This window comes from Rhyacophila brunnea, unplaced genomic scaffold (assembly GCF_057557595.1).
Source record: "Rhyacophila brunnea isolate RB1 unplaced genomic scaffold, BYU_Rbru_1.0 scaffold_3, whole genome shotgun sequence".
NCBI classification, from domain to species: domain Eukaryota; kingdom Metazoa; phylum Arthropoda; class Insecta; order Trichoptera; family Rhyacophilidae; genus Rhyacophila; species Rhyacophila brunnea.
Window position 1 is genome coordinate 5,991,629 of NW_028232965.1, and position 25,825 is coordinate 6,017,453.

The 25,825-nt window shown below is 33.5% G+C and overlaps 1 protein-coding gene across 1 annotated transcript in view; it reads right to left on the reverse strand.

Moving 5' to 3' along the window:
• Positions 1-6,977: 6,977 nt before the first annotated feature.
• LOC147067780 (polyamine-transporting ATPase 13A3-like) overlaps positions 6,978-25,825 on the reverse strand; it is a 30,873-nt gene continuing 12,025 nt past the window's right edge. Inside the window, exons 8-18 of the mRNA XM_085952263.1 lie at positions 23,111-23,299; positions 22,066-22,275; positions 21,415-21,663; positions 20,562-20,835; positions 19,500-19,829; positions 18,764-18,925; positions 17,880-18,034; positions 14,299-14,522; positions 10,645-10,793; positions 9,988-10,175; positions 6,978-8,660 (exon numbers count right to left, since the gene is read on the reverse strand). Coding sequence (XP_085808389.1) covers positions 8,508-8,660; positions 9,988-10,175; positions 10,645-10,793; positions 14,299-14,522; positions 17,880-18,034; positions 18,764-18,925; positions 19,500-19,829; positions 20,562-20,835; positions 21,415-21,663; positions 22,066-22,275; positions 23,111-23,299 — 2,283 coding nt within the window. The 3' untranslated portion in view covers positions 6,978-8,507. The remainder of the gene's footprint in view (positions 8,661-9,987; positions 10,176-10,644; positions 10,794-14,298; positions 14,523-17,879; positions 18,035-18,763; positions 18,926-19,499; positions 19,830-20,561; positions 20,836-21,414; positions 21,664-22,065; positions 22,276-23,110; positions 23,300-25,825) is intronic.

Consider the following 25,825-nt stretch of genomic DNA (forward strand, 5'->3'; position numbering starts at 1 on the left):
CGCGAGTTAAAATAGTCCGTAGCGAGTGGCTTCAAAAATAGGTAGTATGGTATACCGTATGGGGCGATATTAACTTGTCATCCCACATGACTCGCAAGTTCTAACATCGGCCTGCAGGTCTCATATTTCAGACCTTTTCTAGGTACATGCTTTGGAAAGGGGCTGTGAATTTCTTGGAATTATTATTACCTTCTGCATTTCTTTGCTTGTTAGCTACATATTTTGAAATATTTGAACTAGGTACCTATACAAATACATTTTTTTTTCAAAATATTCTCAAATCAGATATTCTAGGTATTAGGTACATTGTATGGCTGAAAACTCTGCTTGTCAAAATTGGATGAAATGTAGGTAATAATATTAAAAATGATAGGTTTTAATAATTACTATTTTTGGCATCTAAAATATTGTGCTGACAATTGTTTTAAGTTATATAGGTAACTACAAAATCGTTTGCTATTGATTGGCTTTAAAATTACAGCTTGCTTCTAAGTATTTTTTAAATTGACTAAGTATAGAATTTATAATGACGCTAGGTTTTACTTGGCTTGCTTATAGAATTAATGTAGGTATAAAAAAATGCAGGATTTTATTTATATTAAGGGCTAGACTGATTCTATTAAATTTTGTAGAACTTGCAAAAGGGTGACTATAAATTTCCATACATCTAAGCTTACGGGCTAGAAATTTGCCTCGCAGTCGATCTGTTCATGTTTGCATGAATCAGCCCAATGATGATTCAGGCCTCATGGCCTTGGATCCTCTGAGGATGCCATGGTTTAGGCGGTATCAACGTCATACGGGCTGAGAGCGATTCCGGCGCAAATACGATTTTCAGTCAGCATAATATGATTACGCTTAGGTTATTAAGAAACCACTTGAATTAAACGGTGGTCTATGTCCTGTAGTGGTGTTCTTTGTAACATTTTTCAACAGTTTCATGCCGCAACCGAACTAGCTACCTGTAGATATGCATCTGTAGTTTTATATATGCAAGCCAAATGTCCATCGATAACATCAAAGTTCGGAATGTCTGGATATGTGGAATGTACCCAGGAGTCAGTGGCACCAGCTGGATTTTAATACTCCCCTCTCCTATTCGCCATCTAAGACGTTTTATAAAAATTTGCATGATATAAGTGAAGTAGGATGACATTTTTAGAAGGTTATAATTGATGTGATATTTACGATTGTATAAGAAACATCTGTGTTATCTCATACAATGGAATAGTCCATTCGAGTCATTCTCTATGTAAGTTTCGACAAGCTATAATATTTTAATTACCTATTTCAGTTTACATATTTATTTAAAAATGGTTCCTCACAGGCTTTGACCTCCTGCACTGCGGGATCTTGCGCAATGTAGTTCTGCCGCTGATAGTATCATTAGAATATCTGAAAACAATTGGATCCGTAGTTTGTGCCCACTGTTGGGGTGAACTGTTTTGCGCATTATGAAATCTATCATGATAATAAAGAGAAATGGTGCAAGTACACAGCCTTGTTTGACTCCTGACATGATTTCGAAGAGGTTAGAGGATGTTCCAGTTGCTGTCATGTAGCATTCGGTATTTGGGTGGACCACTTATCACGATGACCACTTTCCGTGGGCCTATAACTTGGAAGAATCTGTCAAATGCCTTTTCATAGTCCACAAAGTATCAGGCGGGAGGTATATTCGTCTCTTGAAAACTGCTGCAGAAGGCATCGGAGAGTGGTTATGATAAATAAAACGGTATTTAAATTTCATCGGTTAAATATAATATGTATTTTCTATAAAATGACAACGGTCGCCGAATGCTGTATGTACACATTTTTACGATTAATACTCAATAATTTATTATGTGATATAAAATACTGAAATAAATATCCTTCACTGAGTTTTCCTTGATATTTGTTTTTCAACTATTTATGCACAATTTTTTGTAAATTGTATGTATCAAACTAAAATACACATTAACAATTCTATTTTAATTTAAATAAAGGATTATATCACCTTAAATTAACTACAATAAATTATTTTTAATATTTTATAACATTTAGAATGTTAAAGATAATATACAGGTGTCATAGTGAACAAGGTTCCATAATAATTAACAGCCTACTTTTGGGACAATACATAATATCAAAAAACACATAATAAATATTTTTTTAAATATAGACAAATGAAGGGTTTTTAAGTATTTACCAATTATGAGGTTAAACTAGATTGAGCAAAAAACTATAAAAAATTTAATGTTTTTTTTACGAGGAATGGTTGCTAGCCATTTGCCCATCACATTGGATCAATCACACATGGAAAAACAACATGCATTTTTTCCCCAGCCACGGGATCGAACACTGATATACCAACTCAACCATTGATATACTAGTATCATAGCAGAACGACTACAATATTTATATAAAATAGGAACTATTATTGTGTAAGTTGCGAAAAAATGCCTCCCGCATTCTGTTACATTTGGAAATCATTTATTCATTTATTGATCGTCGAAAACAGGTAAAAAAAGCTGAAAGCAAACTATTTTCAGGAGCATTTGAAATATTTTACATGAGAGTTCTTTGAAACAGCCTACTTCAGTTATTTATTCACTGTTTTAGCTCTATTTACCGTCAAGGCGACGAAATGTATGCATCATTTTTTTCAACAATAGAGTTATCAAAATAAGATGCGAATATTTATCTACACAAATAATAACTTTTTTAACCCATTGAGACAGGGTGTATTTTTCAGGATCACTTAAAAAGATGCAATGATTACTAAAATTAATATAACTCATTTATTATCATTTAGTTCAAATAAATCAAGAAATGAAAATAAAATTAATATTAAATTCTACAGGTTTTACCTAACCTGTAGAATTTAATATTAATTATATTATCATTTCTTGTAAAATGGAATTCTACCAAGTAAATGCTAACTCAATTAATTCAAATAAATCCTTTAAATATTTATAGGTTTTGAATTCTTCTATTGTTTACTTTTATTTCAAGTTAATTTTTTGTATCAGTGGAATCAAGAAATTATGTCAAATATAGGTTTTTGTGTTTTTTAGCCTTTTTTTTAAAAAAAAATGATAAAAGTAAATGATAAAATAAAGATACTAAAACTGGAGCAAAATATAGTACTTTTCAAGATACTTACTGACTCAAACACCTCATACCTACCAAACTGGTAATTTTTTTGACAAATTTAAATAAAAATAGACTTTATAAATCAAATAATTCTTAAAAAGTATATTGGACTCTATATAACTAATACCATAAAATGGTAGCTACATCTATTAAGTAATTTCAACTATATATATATAATATTAAAAATGTTTGATTTCGACCATGTCCTGCACCCTGTAGCAGCGGCGCCGATTGTCTCCAATGGGTTAAATATATTTCAAATTTGACTTATGGGGCGAACACATTACTGTCATGGTTATAAATTCAGTCTCGTTTTGTCATTCTGCAATATATTTTGAATGATCACTATCTCTATAAATATGGAAAGTGCCAATTCGAGTATTCCTGGGATTACGAAGAGGAGATCAACAAAATAAAAAAGCGAAAAGAGCACGGGTCCATGATAAAAATTAATAGAAAACGAGAAGCATGGGTCAAACAATTATTGGCAGTCAAATCACATACAGCAATTTCCGTTTTTGCGTGCGTTTTTGAATAAACATTTTTATGGTGGCATCTTTTTATTTTTACAAAAAATATCTGACAATTCTTGCTTGGTAGATAAATACACTGCCAGTTGATTAACCAAACCAAAAATTACATTTTTGGTCTTTAATTTTATTGATGTGTTATCTAAAGACGAAAATAACAAAAAAAAAAAAATTCGATAAGGTAACATAAGCAATGATTTACATTTGATATATTGAAATATTATTAATCCTTTCCACGCGGACGGTACGCCTGTTGTACACTAATTAATTGGCCATTCGATATAATCAGCATGTTTAAATGTGGTAATTAAATGCTCCACGGTCAACAAGTTAATGATTCATGGTAATTTCAATTGATTTTAGTAGGTATGCAGAAAATAAAAAAGACGTTGACTGACTTGTACGGTTTGTGATATAGCGTAATAAGCGTGAGGTGACCTCATTGTTATTTTGGCCATTTCGGCAGATTTTGCGAACTGACATTCGTTTTTGGTTCAAAATGTGCTATGGGATGGAATCAGTCTTATAACATTTTAAATACCAAGAAAACGACATTGTACACTTTTTCCCCGTAGCGCGACTGTAACCATGACAGCACGTAACGTGATGGTAATGTGTTCGACCCATTATATTATTTCTGCGTTCCGGTGATGATTTAAGACAGTTTTTTTATTTAATTACAATTATAATGCCGCTAAAATATTACAGACCTTATTCTAGACATCTGCATAATAGTTATTACTATGATAATAATAAATTATGCTAACAATGGTGGAATATTCCAATATTGTATACAATAAATTAAATAAAAATAACTCTTCAAAAAAATATACAAAGAAAGTACCTTGCATAGTTGATTTTTTTTCTGACGTTACATTTTATGTTATTGGTACAAATGTTACCACAACTTTTAAGGCTGATTTTCCAGTCACGCTGAACATCGGCGCTGTCGATGATCGCGTAGCTGCTCGGTGCTGACTGTCAGCCTAGACTCGTTTTTGTCTCGTGTCGATCACCGCAGTCTATAAATCACGACTCATTTTGACTATACTTATCGTGACGCATTTTCAGCGTGACACTGCAACGCTCACTGGCGGTGAAGGCGCATACAGTCGCACACACTCAGCGCTGAGCAATCAGTTTTATTAGAAAACGCTAGATTGTGATAATACATATTTGCCGATCTGCGCCGACATTCAGCGTGACTGGAAAATCAGCCTTAGTTGTAGTTTTGTAGACAAAAATTATAAAAATAAATAACTTTAAAAACACTACATTTATTCAAGTATTAATAATACTTATAAATATTATATCAAATAAAACTAATGTAAACATCAGCACATCAGGGGTAAAGGGTGGAGGTGGGGTGCGAAGATCTGACATAAATAGTGCTTGCTAAACTTCGTCGAATCTACATAACTACCTCCACTATTATATGGTTTGGCTTAGGCAGGGTTTAATTGAATTTTAAAAACCAACCAACACCACCTGCTATTTATATACTTAGTTTAATGAAAACAAAAAGTATTAATGAAAAAGTTTAGTATCAACTATTTATGTCGTATCTCCATAGTCTACCTCTACCCTTCGCCACTGCATCACATGGACTTTCCATACGTTAATCAACCTTCACATAATATGTAATTGATCACTTTAATGGTGTCAACTGTCATTTCTTGATGGAAAGACATATTTATATAATAAACCTGAACTGCCAATATGTAACTCCTAACTAACCATGTATACAGATTTATTATCTTTTGCTATAATTATTATGTATTTCAACAGCAGCTGCAAGAAGGCATTAAAACACTCAGTTGGCAGTTCACGGTCAAAATGTAATTTCATTAATTGAGAACATTTGATTTAACAATCTATAGTATAAGATTAAATTCCGCAAAACAAACCTTGGTAATAACAAAAACTGAATTTGTGGAATTTAATATCATGGTATATAGTGTAATTTCATTCATCATTTTAAAAATTCATCTATCAGAGGTTTGCAAGAATAAGGCTTTCATTCACCGTTTAAATTGTTCATTTATTACATTTCATTCTAAAGAGAAAACAAACTGATTTGACATTTCACACCACCCTGGATCGTTCTAAAGAGAAAATAAACTAATCCACACATTTCGCACCACCCTGGATATACATACATACCAGTGGCATGCGGTGGCTTCTGAGGTGACAGATGCTCTTAAAAATAAGTGGTTCTACTAATGAAAACAGCTAGGTAGTAATACAAGAAATACGTATTTAAAAAAAAGTTAATTGAACTTGTTTTCTATACACCACTTCCACAGGATTTATGTATGTAGAAAGTAGATATTCTCTAAAACAATATTAAGTACCTAGGGTAGGTGTTTATTATTTAATTTGACATAATTGATTTGTTACAAAAACTACCTATTTTGATTTCATATAATTTTTTTTTAATATAGTATAAATTATACCCAGTTGCTTAACCTCTTCTATGCCGCAATTAGTTAATTGGTAGTAATTAACTTAAGAATTGGTGTACTTACGGCGAATAAGTTCGCTTTCGGCAGTTAACCGGTTAAATAAATGAAACTATAAAAAATGAATAACACAAAATAATCACATACGCAAGATACTAATATGAGCTGGGCAAAATAAGCGAATTATTGTAGTCACATAAATTCTTTTACTCGTTCAAGCAGCTCGGTAGAATGCTGAGTATGCTACCGTGTGTGCTTCCAAGCATCAAGCAGAATCGAGCGATTGTGTGCGTCAGTTGGCCGGACTGATGAATTTTGTGCATATATAAAATATGGATAGTAAATATATTTTCTGTAATGTGGGTATGTGAAGTATTAATAGCATATTATTTTAATATAATGATTATAATTTTAATTAGGCATCTATTTATTGGTCTTATAAATATATTAAATAATATATTATGAAAAATCGTGAATAGATTTAGGGATGCGCCGCATTTATGGATCGCACGCCACTGATACAGACATGTTTATGTAGAAATGTTGAAAAAAACCTTTTTCTAGAAAAAGCAAAAAAAAAGACCCCATGTCTATTAATTTTCATACAAACTAAAGAGATAGAGATGTAGTTTGTCGATGTTGCATAGGAAAATAGGATTTATAAGAAACTGGAACTTGCTTCAGCGAAGGAACTCCACAGAAGGCTCTACCTGACAGAAGAAGGATTTCTTCAACATCTTTGATATTATGCATAACCCACCAAGAACTCACAGCACAATGGGTGTGATCTGTAACAATCTCCACTATTATAGACATTATAATACATAATATTATTATTTCATACATTTTTGTCATTTATGTGTTAGTCAATAATATTATATAAGCAACTTATAAGCATGTAGAGAAAAAAAAATCACCAGTTATCAATTTCTGACCCTGAAGACAAATTACTACAAATGCTACAAAAAATATGCAATGGCGGTGAACATTTTCCCAATAAAATTTTATTTCTACGGCTGTTTTTTTATTATTTTTTATTAAGTGTGTCTTTTGTGGAAATTTAAGTTATTATGCAATAGTTTTACCATTATTTCTAAGTGGACCAAGTTGTTAAGTAACAGACTATATCCATTAAGTTTCTCAAACCAAAAGGATTCGAGAGAAGGCACGTACGCCGCCAGTACACTTCAAAAATGCCTTCATACATCATTATGTTTCTAATAAATATTTTACGACACCAAAAATTGGAATTGCACATATCAAAAAACAAAATGTATATAATGTAATAAAATTGAGTAATGCAATTAAAGCCAAAGGGGTAACATAAATTTTTGGTATAACGTTTTGTAAATTTCATTTAAAACATAATCAACATAAATGTTATTCGAATATATTATAACATATAAATATAATCAATGGTTTATTTACTGTGCTCGTCAATTTTGAAAACTAAAACCAATATTAAAATGATAAAACCTTCTGATAGTCTTGGAACAGTCAATTTAACAGAATAATTAAGTAAGTAGCTAGAGAAATAATACATTTTCGATTATTCCTGTTTATCCTACGATAATAATCACAGCAGAATGCATTTTAATGGATTTATTTACAACAGTTTTAGTATAAACATGAAATTCAATATCATATCAACATAATATGTATCAAAGGTGATATTAAAGTAAGATTCTACGCAAGAGATATTGTGTAGTATGAAGATAAGTTCTAGAACGTATCCCATTTTAAAAACGTTCCAGGTTGCTAGCCCGGCACGCTCCAACTCACTATACCATTAAAAATTAGTATGTTTATAACCATATTAAGTATGAATAGAACTCAATCGATAGATAACAATATTATGTACAGATACAAAACATACAGCTTTTGGAACAAGAAGCTATCAAGGAAAGACAAGAATATTGATTGATCCATTTATAAGTTTTTCAACTGACAACAATAGCTACTATGGTGGTTGCACGTAATCATTGAAGCGAAATGCATATTATCACCGAGCTTTTTCTCCGTTTTCAATATGATTACAAATAAATACCCTTCATCTGGAGACAGCGTTCAAGATGTATGTACCTATATAATATCATGTAATTTGAATCTGATAGGAAAATTAAGTACTTTCACTCACCTTGGTGAATTTTTCTAGTGTCTTTAAAATTCCGCAAGTTGGCTCCAAGACTATTTTAATAAATTGACTACTTAAAATTTAAAACACATTCCTATCACTTTTTGCCTATAATTAACAGAAGGTAAAACACAGTAAATACTTAGTTCTATTGATAATTAAGTGTCAGCAACTGATATGTAAATTCAAATAATTAAGTATACTATTACAAGATCTCAAAAATGTGATGTATACCGACAATGAATGTCAGCAGACGGCCGATTCGCCTTTTAAAGAATCCATCCATTGAGTTCCATCCATCTGCTTCATTATCGTCTTGTAGGAATTCTTGTTTCTTGCTTTTTGAGGAGTGAGATTATGTATGACTGCTTTAAACCATGCCGTATCAGACAGACAAGCCTAAAAAAAAAAAAAAAAACAATAAAGTATAACATATGTACCTACATGAATAATAAGACATGTACATTATAAAAAAAAAACATTTTAATATGAGGCGTCTAATAACAAAAATCTGTAAATGTAATTAATTGGTTTTAGCATAATACCCCGTTTACACGTACATTTACTGCTGACAGTACGTATTATCGCAGCCATAACAAAAAAATGCACGTGTAAACACGTATTATCGTGCAAATTGCAATATTGCATGCATGGATCCAAAAAATTCAGTATGTAAATTAACAATCTTTAAGAGTTGACAGGTGTATAAAAAAATCAAGTGTCTGACATGTCTGTTCTCTGATTGATTAGTTTCAGTAATTGTTCCGATTTGGCCCATTTAAAAAATATATTTATTTTATGATTAAAATAATAATTACAAGATAAAAAGAACTTTTTATATACGTTTTTAAATTTCCTCTTGAATCATAAAAACTTGACTTGACTAGCTTAAACAATCAAAAAAAATTGTACTTGATAAAAATAATACTGAAATGTCATTTTGACATTTAATATTGATTTCCATAGTAACGCATCGTATATATTAATATATTATATATTAGTTGCTAGGACCCCAGACCCCCTAGCAATCAATAATAGAGGATTGGATTACGGATTTCTTCCGGAATAACTTTTCATACAAAACAGAATTAACTGAAAATGAATTCAATTCTACTTAAAGATGGCTAAAAGTATTAAAAGAATGCATTGGCATCGTGTTCTGATATATTCTAAAAGTTTCAAATGTCTAGCTTGTCAGGAAGTTAGTTAAAAATCGATTGCAAGATTTGTACTGGATAAACAACCACCAGACAAATAAAAATAGGACCTAATAAAAACGTTATGAAATGCACATGTCAATTCATCAACAAAGTAATAAATATGCACCCTACTAATCGCTTTGACGGTGTTCAATGTCTATTCTTGGTGGAAAGACATTGTATCACTCTGATCACCTTCATGATGTATGGCATTCAGCAAGATGTTGTCTGGCTTTCCGATGAGACGACAAGATTAAATGGATTTGACATTATTTGAAAAAAACCTGCTAGATTTGCCTATTAAAAATTAGTCTTATATTTACATACTTAGTAGGTTTTTTAAATAACTTGATCTTGAATTTACTAACAAAAATTTTTTTTTGGAGTTGACCACTTTTGCAAATTACTTTCTGAAATAAGTTTTATGTTAATTAAAATGCTCTATTAATAATTTTATTATATACATGTCGAAGCTAATAAAGCTTTTATTGTATAAAATTTCGGAAGTAATGAAAAAGATGACTTACTTCAATGGTGATGGCAAACACCAAATGCAAAGACGGTATCATCAATAAAAATACTCTGAAGTAGTTCATTTCTTTGTCATTGGGATCCCATGGCTCAACTTCGAAGAATTCCGATAGATCCGCCCAAGGAGACATCAGAAGAAGTGACGTAAATGCAGTCAAAACCACAATGGTCACCACCAGGTAGACTGAAAGGGAATTTTAAAAACATTTTATGGTCATACAATTCAATTGTAAGCCGGAAAGTTTATCTCGGACACAAAGGCTCTGAACAACAAGCTCTAGGGAACAAAAGTTTTTACTGAAGATTATTTAGGCGATTTCTAGCTCATGATGTGGTCCAGTTCATGGGATATATACATTTGAAGTTCCAATAAATTATTTAAATTTAAAGCAAAGAAAACGATAAAATAAAATGGGTAATTGCATGTCCCAATTTCGGCAGGTAAAAATGAGTCCACAATTAGAAACGAGTATTGAATGATAAACATTGGGCAAAATGGTGTACTGCAACCAAATCATGGGATGGACAATCAGGGCTTACAAAATTATGAAACTGGATAATAAAATGACACTCATTTTATTTTTTCATTCAGTAAATAGGATCTATAAACAGATGCAATTAAAGTTAAGGAGATTACTTTTCATGGTACATACCGTTAGAACAAAATGCTTCACGGAATGGTTGTCCTTTGGAATAAACACCGGCAAGTATAAGGTACTGATAGCTGCTGACAACAAAGACAACTGTGTTTTCCCAACACAATACCTCTTCTACATCTGCTCCACCGACTACTGGTTGAAACCTTAAAACATAAATTCATTCTTAGCTTCCACACCAAATAGTTTAAACTAATAAAGACGAAGCCTTTCAATCATGATTTTTTCACCGCCACGACGGCACCAACCACAGTAGTAATACACATCACAGAAACACCTAGGATTCAGAAAATCACATTCATGTATTGTGACCTCACTGAGAATCGAAACCAGTACCCCCAAAATGAGAAGCCAGCGTCTTGCGCATTAAGCACAATATTTTTGCACGAGTAAGTGAATGATAAGGTTGCACACATCTCGGGATTATACAAGCGACATTAGAATGTAAGAATGTCTATAGTGTATACTTGTGCATGCATGCTTACACAGGTATAACTGAACGTGTGTAGCAGAGACTTGCACAAGTCTGAACCAGTCGCGTATCTTTCATTTTTCAAACGACATAGTTCAAGCGTAAACTCACACCACTCGTGTATACGTATACTTATGCCATGTGAAGGCTATATGGCTGATATGTATTATACTTGAATACGTGTATTAATTAAGGCGCTAAGTACCAAAAAGTAGTTTTGCTTGTGGCTACAAAATACTGATTTGTCAAATAAAATTGTATGAAGTAGACATTTTGAAAAATGTAGTTTCACAGTATGAAGCAATCTTCAAGAAAGAAGCAATAAATCAGCTTCTATAATTTTAAAACTTAAATTTATTTTGAATTTCCACAGTACATAGCTTTGAAATTGACATTTCCGGTCACGGTGTAAGTACCACGCAAAGAATCTTATTTTAAGCTCTAAGTACTAGCTCAGGGACGCTGGTGGGATCTAAGTACACAATGATGATATTTTCAATAGAGATGGGTAAAATATTATAAATTTAAAAAATAAGGTTTTTCGATACTTTTGTTTTAATAATTCAATTATGTATTTACCTAGTCCTAATACAATCATTCTGCGTTTTATTTCGGCGATGTGCATATGACCCTAGAGACTTTAGAGCAGTGGTTTCCAAACTTTATGTTACTACGCCTCCCTTTTAAAAATAAACTAATCTTGGCGCCTCCCCCCCCTTTATTTCATTAAATAATACAGACACCTTTTTAAATAGTCAACAATGTACTAACACAAAATGAAAAAAAATAAACAATGTTTTACTAAGTACTTATTTATTAATTTTTAAATAATTTGTTTTTCATGCGATGAATGTGCTTGTTTATTAGCACAATCAATTTCAATAGTAATCAATCCAAATTTATCATGTTAATTGACAAATGGATTCTATCATGGGCCCCACATCCTGAAGTGGGCCCCGAGATCAGGATTTTACAATTAATAAAATAATGTTAAAAGTGCATTATCAACTATTCTAGAACTCAGTAAATAGATTTTTGTACGTTTCAATATATATCTGGCGTAGAAATAATTTAAATGTGGATACATGGCGAACTTATTTTTTTTGTAATTTTGATTTCCATAGCTCCAAATTTTTATGAATGCCTTCACTTTGTCTTTTAAAATCAGTGAATGCATTAGTGGTCCTTGCATTGATTTATTCATATGCTTATTTTAATTTCAACCAACTACAACAAAATCATCGTTCCTAAACAAACTCGCGTCAAATTTCAACATTATGATTTGACCCTTTTATTCAGACTTCATTTTTTCACGAGATACCCAGTTCGCTACACAATAGTGTAGAAGTGATATATTCAGAGAGGTTTGCAAACAACCTTTTATAGGACTGTTTTTTTGTATAGTTTATAACTAGCGACCGTTTTATAAACTATCCATTTGCAAACTTCAAGCTTATGGTTACATTATTTTTTTCTTAAATTTTAAATAAATTCAACATCAACATTTTCAAATAAATATATGTCACGTCACTTTCACTGTATGAAAATATGGATTCTGGTTTTAAGTGAATTGTGTTAAACTTTTCGCGCCTCCCTTAGCAACATCCCGCGCCTCCAGTTTGGAAATCGCTACTATAGAGTATCATAAATCAAGTACGTACAACTTTACTCAAATGTCCGCCTTTTTCCTTATGTGGTATAAGAGATAACATTATTATTATTATAATATAGTACAGGATCCCATAGACTTTTTGTATACATAATATGCGGAACGCATTCTGACAATTGGAATAGGTTCTAGGGGTCACAAAGATATATTATAATGTCGATGTTGTCAGGCGATATTAGTGGTAAATTTTTTTTATTAAGGTTTTAATTTTTTTTCTTATAACCCACCAAAAATTGTTCTGAGTTCTTCAATAAAACCAAGACCGAATCAGAGATTGATTGAAAATGCAATAATTGTCTAATAGTCTAATAGAAGAAGAAGAAGATGGTTGTACTAATTCAGAAACCTTTGCTGGTGTTACCACAACAACTAACAAAAATTTCATCGCAATCGGATGAATGGTATAGGAACCATACGAATAAAAGAGAATAGAATGAAGAAGAAGAAGAAGATGATGATTTTTATAATTCAGAAACCTTTGCGGGTGTGCATACAACCACTTACCAAAGTGTCATCGCAATCAGATGAATGGTATAGGAACGCATACGGGACAGACAGACAAACATTTGTTTTTATATATAAGATGTAGCCTATACTCTTCGCGCAAGTGCAAGCAATAAGTTGACAAAGTTTTATCGCAATCGGATGAACGGTATGGCAGCGCATAAAATAAGAACAAACAAATATTGATTTTTATATATTAGATATACTTAATATTCTGAATTTCAATCCAAGAAGAAAATTGTATTAAAAAAAAAAATGTTTAATATCGATATTATAACATTTATATCGATACGCATTGATCATCACTAGCGCTTTCTTGACAAATTAGCGGATTGTGTGAAACAATTATAAAAATGTACTTACCTCAGAAGTTCGAGGTTTTTTGTCTAGAATCGCTTTACTATTAATTGTGGAGTACTTCTGGCCACTAGTTTTTAGTTTTTTTTTTACATTTTGGACACTTCCTTCATCTTTTTGGCGACGTTTTTTAACAGAACTCGTGAGTATCAACACACCGTTTTCAGCCATTTTACATGGAATGCCGTTGAACACTGCAGTGGTACTTACACCCTTACAAATAAAACACGCCAATGGACTTACATCGTCGCCGGATTTAAATATTTTATTGTATTTTTTTGACTTGCTTAATGCACTTAGACCATAGTTAACAGTATTGGCGTTGGTACGTAGAACAGTTTTCTATAAAAATGTCAGTTTTGAAAATTTTGGTACTTAGGGCCTTAATTAATACACGTATTCACTTGTACAAAAAAATTGCAGAAGTGTAACCGCTCAAGTAAGCAGTCACGTCTATATCTGGCATAAGACTACTAGAGCCGCGAAAAATATTATACTACTTGTTAACGATTAACAGCAGTGAATACATTGTTTATAAATAAAATGTAAATGGCGAACTGCTGGAGATGCTCTTGCCTATTAAATTATTTGCCAACATACTGTTATTTGTCATTTTACGTGATTGATCATATAAATAATGTCTACATACCATTTTTGGAATGACAAAATGTACAAGGCAGCCAGTTGTGCGAGAAGGCACGTGGCCACCTGCAATAGAAGCGGGATGGTGTTGCCAGGCCCCACGAGGGACACGGGTGGAGACTTTGCGCACAGTGTCCGCGGAGGACCCGCCCGACCCATCGATATCGCCAATGATGTCGTCACCACCAGATCGATGTATAGGAACTGCATATTACCCAAGATGGAATAACTCTGCCAATAACACAAGTTTATACTGATTAGTATGATTTCTATATTTATAAATATTTCAACTCACAAGTATACTTGATAAGTTATTTTGGTATTCAGATGGAAGAAGGACCCATCTGCATTTTTTTCTATTTTCAAGTTTACTTCTACAAAACTAGAATACTACAAAACTAATCTTCAATGTGGCAAAAGGATACATCTGTCGGTGGATTACAAACCAAATGCTACATGTTTCTTAAGCCAGGCACAAGCATATTGAGTGTGATTCACACCATACACGGATAGACAAGGCAAAGTCAAAAGACACGGCCATTTTTATACCGAGGGATTGGTACAATTTTGTAAAAACTATAGGTATCTTAAAAAAATTCTTATTTAAATACTCATTCTCATAATAATGGTAAAATTAATATTTTTACTACCAATCAGAATAAGAAAAAAATGAGGCATTTGTAACAATTGCAAAAACATTTTGATGGCAAAAGAGCCCATTTGCCTTGTAATATCGAATATATCAGTTAAAACGAATATACATATTTTTTTCTCACAAACTAAACAAACAGCCACAGGTTAAATATTACTAAAATATTGTGTATAACACTCAAATATTTTGTTTGCTAGACTAAATTGAAATCATATTATTGCTCTCGTCAACATTCTCGAAATTGACAGATGGGCCTTTCTGCCAACTGATTCCTTCGAAAGATGCAAAGTTTTCAGTTGAAACTAAAAACAAAATTAATAGATTTAAAAGGCACATAACAATATATAGTTTTATATGAAATCCGTGCATGAAAAACATATACTGATATGCATTTTTAAATAAGAGAATGGTTTTTCTTCATCCACACACAACAGAATTTTGTTTCTCGCCTTAACTAAAAAGTTGCATTATTCCAATAACCTCAGCTTACTTCTCGATTTCAGATGTTTTCGTGAAAAAATAAAACTGGACTGGCTATAGACAGAAAACCAAACAAAACATTCAATAAAAAAATTGAGCTAACTTGATAAGAAAAAGATACAGGCAAAAATATTAACGAGTTACTAAAATATCAGTTACTGTGAAAGTTTTGAATTTTGCAGTGTAATATATGCAATAACAATAACATCATTTTGAATTACAGTAGAACCTTGATATAACCGACCAATGTGAGTGAGGGGGTGTCCGTTAAAGCCGAAAGTCAGTTATATAAAAATACACAAAATCCTGTTTATTCGTCTTCGGATGATTGTGGAGTGACATTAACGTTCGATGTCGACACGCTCGCTTTCAGTAATCATGCATTGAAAAACCAATCAAGTTTTGTTTGTACTTATACGTATAATCAACTCTCTAAAATTACAAAAATGCGTGTAATATAGTTCAATTTCATTATCTGCCGAATAGTCAATAAATGTTATTAGATTGTCGAGATGCGATCTTATCACTGATAACTTTATTTTTGGGCGTGTTGTTTCTTCTTTCTCGCTATCTTTACTTCCATCCTCATTTTCCAAGGTCATAATTTCATCTACTATTTCACTTTCAGTCATGATGTAATACCCAAGGTCACCTCCATCTACTTCTAACCTTTGTAAACTCATTAAATGGAGTAATAAATTCATCTATTCACTTTGAGTAAACAAATTAAACTGATGTGCAGCTGTGTGAATTAGCTGCCTGCGTTGCAAACATCAGTACTATGAGCAGGGTGGTATTATGACTTGAATTTGAGTGCAATAGGTATGACATGATGTATGATGATGAGGTATGACAGAAAAACCAAGACGCGGCTCTATGAAACCGTCATACGCACAGTCGTTGCATACGGGTGCGAGTCATGGACGCTAAATGTGAAAGCAGCTGAAATGGTGGATTGCTTTGAGAGAAAGATCCTTAGGCGGATATACGGACCCATGAATGATGGTGGGGAGTGGAGAATTAGGTACAACACGGAACTATACTGCTTATACCAAGATACAAAACTCTCCAACTTCATAAAACTCCAGAGGCTAAACTGGGCAGGCCATGTCCAGCGCATGCCTGAGTCACGGATACCGAAGAAGATCCTCGAAAGAAACCCAGGGGGGAAAAGGCCAGTGGGAAAGCCACGCACACGATGGGGTGATAGTGTTGCAAAGGATGCCAACCAGCTGATAAAGGTCGGGAACTGGAAAGGACGTGCGGAGGACCGTTCCGGCTGGAGGACAGCGGTGGAGGAGGCCAGGGCTCGACTTGAGCTGTAGCGCCATCGAAGAAGAAGAAGGTATGAAATGATTATCATGCGCAAAAGATTCTTTACAAGCAGTGACACTTGGATTTAAACATGTATACCATTAACAGGATGTTTTAACAATTTTCAGATTTGATTGGATATTTTGTCCGTTATATTATAAGAAGTCTGTTATATCGAGGTTCTACTGTAATATGTATTATTAAGATATATAATATAATTTTTTAAATAATAATAATAGCCCTAGGGACACCATGAGATATTTTGGTAAGCCATTGGGTCTAAAATGCAAAAATTATTCTTGAACATTTTTATTGTATGTACAACGTTTGTATCCACCATATAAATGAAAAAGCAGAAAAAATTGAAACTGCTATGGTCAAAATATGCAATAATTCTTGGTGTTAAGATAAACCAACATGATCAATCACAGGAGAATAAGTACAATGAGATAAAAAATAAAAGAATAAGTGTTGGTCCCAATAACAGGCGGACACAGAGAGCATAAATTAAATCAATTAATATTGAATACAGTTGTGAAAAATACACTATAGAGCTATTAAAAAATATTGAACGAGAAAAATACATAATTACTTTATGTGTGAAAAATAAAATATACTGAAAAAACATATAATCGTATAAGTAGGTATATGAATAAAAGATAGGCAATATAGGTAAAAATACAATCCAAAAAAAATAGTCGTCCAGTTATAATGTGTATAGTGTTTATTACATTTTTATCAACTTCCGAGCCATTCAGTATTCAAACAATATTTTTATTGAAAAAAAAATCAGTATTATTATGTACAATTTAATTTTGAGCAGATTGACTTCAAAAAATCCGAATTTGAGTCAATTGAAGGTCACCCATTTGCCTCTAATAATAATTTATATTGTCATGTTTTTCTTTATCAATCATATGGGAAATCATACAGAATGGAGGTTGTATTAACAGATTTTTGTTTTTTTATGAGAGGTTCATACTCTGGGTAAAACACACATTAAAAAAAAACATGAAAATTTTGCCAAACCTGGGATTTGAACCCGAGACCACGACATTATAAATCTGATACGTAACCGCTCGGCCATCGTTTACCCAAGTTTTTAATTTACCAATTCTATCAAAACATTTGGTTATACTTACATTATAAAGAATTAGGACAGAGAAAAACTGGATAAGTGAATAGAGCGCCATGTATTTGAAAATAGCAAAAGAAGTGCTCAAGGCACACCGTCCTTCGAGTGCTAAAGATTTAACGCATGTGATATCTTGGATTCTAGATGTAAATGGTGCGGCAACTGCAAGAAGATAAGACAATGATAGTGAGAAGGATACTTTAAAAATGAAAGTAAGAAAAAAAATAGTATATTATTATATTGGATTATCATAACAATACTGAAAAATCTGGACAATGATTGAAAACCAATATGACATCCATGTAGCAATGGACACAGTTGACACAATGGAGTTGAAAAGAGCTACAAGTTTTTTTTTAATATTTAAAATATATAGTCATGTATATGCAGCCGCGATTTGTGCACAGCCACCTTCCATGACGCTATAAATGTGTCTGAATGATAAAATTTTAGTGCCACCCTTCCTTGTCCTGAAACGTCCCAGGACTGATGTAGAAACCATGCACCTTGGTACTTAAGTGTTTAGAAAAAAAAAAAAAAAATTACTTGCTCTGCTGTCATTTATCTTGTGACATGAAGTGTCCTCTATACCCGTGTACTGAAACTTTGCCGAAACAGAGGAGTCAGGAGTTGAAAGTGATGAATCTTAAGAGGGATCAGAACTATTCTGTCCTCAATGACGCAGCAAATTTTTCAAATGCCTCAAAGTTGGCCATGGTTCATGTCAAGACCGCATGGCCAATTGAGCCCGTGTGTGGACGGACTCTGGCAAACGGCTCCGCTCGGTCGGATCCCATAAGCAGGCAGTCCCAGAGGACGTATCCAGCATCTTGATCATATTGGATTATAGGGTATCATCTGATACCTTCAAAGTTGAACAAAATTTATTACCTGACGCTTCAGCCTGAGAAAGTGAAATCCCAATGTGGGCAGCCTTAAGAGCACCGCAGTCGTTTGCCCCGTCCCCACACATGCCAGCAACATACCCCAATTGCTGAAGGGCCACTACCAGTTGAGTCTTTTGGTCAGGTCCGAAACGTCCAAACACTGTCCCTAAAATTTCAAAACACAATTAATTATTGGTAAAAGAAGGCAAATTACAATTTTTACAATAAAATTTTGCTGTAATTAATCAACAAATTATAAAATAATTGGCTTGCATCGAAAGGATTGACTAACACAACCTATTGGGTCGTTGCTTTGGATCGAACACATTGGCTCTACAATCCGGTTTAGATAGTATTCAGTAGACAGAAAGAGTATCCTCGGGAAAATATTCATTATACATAAATCTCGAATATTAAACAGGAAGAATATTTATTTTTATGTAGAAAATATATTCTGCCAGAAACACCTGTACTATCCTTCGAAGGACAATGACTGATGAACATCATTACCAACATCAGGAATATCTATCTATTATATAGCACTCGAAAAAGAACAATACAAATTATGTGTTGCAATGTATTATTTTGACAGTATAATCTCAATGAAGACGCCCAAATCACACCTTGAATAGGGGTTCGGTGTACAGCTTATTATACATTATCATCAATTCCTATAGTAGAACGTTATTGATGATGGGAGAAAATAATAAGATAATAATAAAATATTAACTTATGGCAACCTTTTGTCAAAATCCTTGGCAAGATGTCTGGATAGTGCTGTCTTATAACATTCCATGTTTTTCCTTCTAAAGCGAAACAATATTTTTCATTGACTAGAGACGAGGAAATGTTAATAGAAATTTGAGCAGGATTTTGATTGTGAACCGGCTGGTCTCTTGGTTCACCGACAACTTCGAAGCGAAGAAACGGCGTGGAATTAGCATCATTAGCCCCGGCAGACATGTTTGCCTGATTGTGATTGTGGTAATAAGATAGGAGGATTATCTTTTCGTCTGGAAGAACCATGCCGCAATCTCGGGATACCGATATTGCAGTCATTATATTATCACCTGGAAATAAATAATAAAATTACACTCTGTCATAGAATAACAAAATACAACGGCATATGTACAAAGAGTTTGACTATAACAAGAGTGAGCCTTATGAAAATATAATATTATAACAATAAATTATAGTATTATAATATTCTGAAACGATTTTTTGTATAGATATAGTAGCCAGAGCAAATATAATGTTGGTGGAATAGAATTCAAAGATGGAGGCCTGTCATATAACCGCCATATTTATTTTTACATTTCGTATATAAATAATACTTACACAAGTATAGCCTCAAATCTTAATAAATGATCATAATGAAATCATAATAAAAGTTGCAACATTATTTGGAACACCCGAAAGTCGCCGCGCAAAATAAATTATGTTGCATCGCCGGGCAAAACTTCCGTCCCACCTCCCACGCCAAATTAATGCGTTACATTTGAGGTTTAAAAGAATACTATTTTATGTAATAAAAATACTTTATGCAGTCATCCAATGTTCAAAATAAATATAAAGGATAATAAGGCTTCAAAATTATATAAATACATTATCTACAACGTTAAAGGTATGGCCAGGATCATGCTTTGAAAATAGAAAAAAAAGCTTCATTTTGACCCGCGCTGAGCACGTCCGCCCTTAATGGGGTTTTACTGTATTTAGGATCCGTCTAGTAGGAAAGCTTTTCTTCAACAACTCTGACTATTATTTTGGAAGTAATATTATAATCGGAATGTTTTAATGACCTGTAATCATCACCATTCGCATGTTTGCGTTGTGTAAATCTCTAATTATTGGTGCAGACTGTGGTTTAAGGCTGTTTTGCATGACTAGAAGACCCAAAAACGTCATATCACATTCTAATTGTTCTCGTTTCACCCTTTGCGCTTCTATCCATTTCATCTTTCTGTCCAATTTTTTGTAAGCTAATCCGATCACCCGAAAGCCACTTGATGCATACTCGTTTAAAACACGGCTGAAATTCTCTGGCATAGAAGAAGGACTGCACATTCCTGATATCTGAAATTCAAATATAACGTAAACATTACTTATCTCTTCTGCAGGCTTATACTATCAAATTTGTGTATAATATTGTCACCACTGTGAAGTGGGAGTAGAAAAAGTGCTATGTATTCTGACAAAGGGACAGCTGGTAAAATTTGCAAGCAACTGCGTAGAGGGAGTCGGAATTTTTAATAGGAAAGTGAGGTGGGGGGAGCAAATAGGATTTAAAATGTTATTAATTAACAACAATAACACATAAACTAACAACATTTAATATCATAATTGCTCCCCACAACTCACAATTTACCTGTTAATAGATTCCACCCCCTCTACTTAAGTGCTAATTGAAAATTTTATTAGGAATTTCTTTCTCACATTACATGGCTCTTTTCCTACCCCAACTCAAACACGTGTCGTAAAATAATTTATATATATTATGGTGAAGCCTATCTATTTTCAATCATAATGTATTACATCCACATGCGCCTTGGTAAAGTTCCAATCCAATCCAAGTAAACAATTCCACTATGAATTGAAATTGAACCGATGGTAGTTTTAGTTTTAATAGATTGAATCTGAGAATTTATAGATTACCTTTTCCGGTGCTCCTTTGACAAAATACATCATTTGTGTTTGCCCAAGAACGCGTGCCACAACTCCCATCGCTTGCTGTGTAGAGGAAAAGTGAAACCGTCGAAGAAGTCCAATCTCGTACGGTATGTCCAAAGTGAGAGGATCCAAGTCTTCGCCGAGAAGTGACGCTTCGTTTGTGCTGGCCGGCTTCACAACGGTCGGAGCGAGGCTGTCATAACGCGTGTTTTCTGGACCAGGCTCTTCCAAAACCTAATGAATAGAGTGATAAAATATTAATGCTATTGACTGATGGTACATGAGAGAAATTGAATTTGAATTTAAATCAATCAGGTTTTTAGGACTATTCCATAGGATTCAGTTTTAGCGAGACCCAGGTTTCGTCTTTCAGTTCACTTCAGGCAATATGTATATCTGACAAGATTAAAGTCTGTTACTGTTTATAATACTACATTATCTAACACAATCACTGCTGACCTTTTAATTACCTTTTAATTACCACATTTAATTATATCGAATGGCCAACTACTCCAAACGCGCCAGTCGCGTGTGTTAGCACTAAATGAGTTAAATGATTAATTTACGATTAATAATAGAAAGTTTGAAAAAATATGGTGGTTGGCATTGTCTATATTAAGATATATCTTTAATTACCCATCCGGTTGCTTCAAACATCTTGAGATCCAGGGGGTCACCAGTGAGTTGGTTATCAATACTGGTCAAGGAGTGGCAAGAAGCCAGAACCTGGGTGAGAGGTAATTTGACAGGCAGCGACGCCACATTGTGCACCGGCTCACCAAAGATACCATCCGTGTGAGGAAGCACTGCGTACAAATCAAGACCGTCCTCAGTTAACGTCCCCGTCTGAAAACAAAGAAAATCAGCTCATAATCTCTATTTACTGAAATACGTTAAAAATTATTAGTATATTCCAAATATGCAGGTAGTAAAATTTTAATAAATCAGTATTAAATTGTAGTGGGGATAAAGATGTTGAAGAACGTCTTTTCTATATAAATGAAGCATAAATATATGAAAGTGAATATGGAAAAATGATTACTACGGGTAACGATTAAATTAGCCGTAAGTTATTTCGTATTGCAGGTTCATCTGTAGCAATCTTCATACTGTTATCACCTATATCTGTCTAAAACAATAACCATTTCAACACAATTGTAGATTCACATAATATACATAAATCATTAAATGTACAGATATTGCTAAGATAAATGCTAAAACTTGATTTTTTTGGTTTTGTTTTATTAAATACTACATACATTGGCCATTTCGAACAAGAAACAAGTTCGTCTTGTACTGCAACCAAAGCATTCACATTATAATACAAATGTACCTGTAACTGCTGTGTAAAGACAGGCCTCGTCACTTATTGTACATAGATATAGGTACATCTAAATACACCAAACTATCATTATTTAATATATTTATATGAACAATTACAAAAAAATTCATTACCTATACTTAATAATGTAACATTGAAACTGAACAGAGATGGCATCTAAAAATAAGAGTTTATTAACTGCAATTTTTCCAATGCGCCAGTGTACAAAATATTACTTTGTCTATGGCTACTAAATCCAACCGCTTTAAATATTCATTAATTTAATAATGTCAATATGACAATTACAGAAGCTGTGAATTAGAGACATAATAAAAATTAACCAATTAACAAAACTCTTACCTTATCGAAGCATATAAGTTTGAGTTTTCCGCACACGTTGATGCGTAGAGGGCTAATGCAGAATATATCGTGGGCTTTCAATCTGCGCTGGCTGTAGACGGTGCCTGCTGTCATGGCGGCTGGCAAGGCGGGTGGCACCACTATTGTTATTATATCTAGGGTACGCAGTACTATAGTCTTTGCACTGCTCTGTTGCGGAAAATAAATCAAAACAAATTTAAATATAAGATTTAATAATGTCTCCGAGCTACTCTACTTAATAACTTTGTATACGTGGGTCTAAATTGAAGTGCTGAGTAACAAAAACAGATAATATAGATGAACGCATATTGTTTCAATAATGCCAGTAAAATGCTTTAAACCAAGGCCTGAACAAAAACGAACCATAAGTGCGAGTTGCTCGCGTACTGTTTTAATGTGGCTCACGGCTCGCGTATCAGATTATGTATTAAGCATGCAGTATATGTCAAAAATCGGCAAAATTGCTAGTCACTGTGGCAACACCTCGTCGGTAATCACCACTGGGGAAAAGGCGAAAGTAATAGTATATTAGACTATGGGCGAGACGAAGCGCGTTCTGACACAAATGTCAGTTTGACAATTATATTTATCGTATAGTTATCCTAATAATTATGTCTGAATATGAGCCAGAGAAAAAGAAAAAACGGACATACACTTACAATTTTCAAGAACATTGGGAAGAGATATATTTTTTTATTAAGAACAAATAGTGTATTTGTTTGATTTGCGGTTCAACAGTTGCTATTGGAAAAAAGTGCAACGTAGAACGACATTTTACAACGGTTCATAAAAAATATGGTACTGAAATCCTATTAACAGCAGTATAATAAACTGGCCGAAGACATGCAATGCCAATCTTCACATTGATTATTAATAAGTTTTGTTTGTTCTGCATTGTTTTTAATTTATAGATTAGAAGTAGTAATAAACAGTAAAGTGTGATATTATTGTGTTTTCATTTAGGGGAGAGCAGGTAGGATTCGTACACAGGGAGCATTCGTACAGTGGCGATATCTTCACTATCCAATTCATTGGCGTGCTCACGTTTGTGTGTAAGACTCCCGCTCATACGCATAGTGTAACCGCGGGGCAGGGCATCAGTGCGGCCAACAGCTTCGACGGAGCACGCCGATACGTGTTTTCGCTCTACGTAAGTATTTTTTGTATTCACTTTTGAACACGCTTAACTGTTATAAGTTTTGCACGAATGTTATAAGTGATTTAGTATAGTTTATGAAGTGATAACTTTGTTTAATATGTAAATAGTCATTTTAGGCTAACTATAGCGGTTATTTTTATTTTCAATTAATTTGTTGATTTCTCGGTTTGGGGTACCTTCGTGCAGTTATGAGTGGGGTAGATTCGTACTGTACGAATGTTCCCCATTCCTAACTGCGTGGCAGTAGAAAGATTGTTCACCAAAAATATTATTGTTACAGAACCATGCCGCGAATATATGTGAAAAAGGGGACAGGAACAGGAGACGTTGATGAAGATGCAATGATGCAAGATGCAGCCGTTAGAATCCACGTAAGGTTGACAATCAACTTCTACAGCGGGCCAAGATGCCAATGTGCCAGAAACTCTACTTGCAGAAACAGAGATTACTCAACAAGATCTTCCATGGAGCTCAGCGCCAGTATCACCCTCCTTGCTATCACCTACAACTGCACCTGCATCTTCATCAACTGTAGGATTAATAACTCCAGAAATTATCCAGCCCTATCCCAGAGTAGACAGAAATGCGTTAAAAAGTCGAAGAAAGGAAAACTACCAGGAAAATCGAGAATATATACAGATACTCCTGAAAAAAATAGACTAGAAGAAATAGAAAAAGCAAAACAGTTGAAGAAGCAAGAGCAAGAGAGGAAACAAAGGGCTAAGGAGATGTAGCGAGCATTACATTTACTGTCAGATACAAGAACCAAAACAAAGAGACAGAAGAAAACTTCAGGGACAACTAAACCAAAGAGGCAAAATAAAACTGTAAAGACTGATAGTCAGGATGAAACTGATTGTGAGGATGAGGCTAATATGAGTTTAAGAGAAAGTTCTTGTTCTCTCATCGAAGAGACGTCTGAAGGATTGGATACTGACAATGAAACTCCAGTTACGTCAAAGAACATCAAAGAAGAACGCTTTGTGATAGTAGAGTTCAAGAAAACAAAGACCGTTTAAATTATCTTGGGCAGGTGCTTAAAAAATATAGTCCCGTTGAATACAAAGTTTCATTTTTGAGGAAGAAGCCTCATACCTGGAAATTTGTCTTTCCCACTACCAAAGATGAAGGAACAGTTTACATATCAGATGTGGTATGTGTTTTCCCGTTATCAAAATCTGCTTTTACAGCAAGAACAGCCCGGATAATATTTAGCTTCGAAAAAGACTTATCTATATATAATGTTGGATAGTACAACTATTAAATACGATTAAGACCTATTACTCTAATGGTTAATTTTATAATGTTGGTTTATTCGTTCCTTTATTAACAAAAAAATAAATAAAAGTGTTATGTTTTTATGACTAAGTAGTTATAAGCACTTTAAAAACAATAACTGTTAATTATTATTACATGAAGGCTGATTCTGTGTTAGCTTTGATCTCAATACATGATTATATTAGATTGAATAAATAGCATTTTATTTGACTGTACGAAGGTTCCCCATTATGTACGAATGTGCCCCACACTATGTA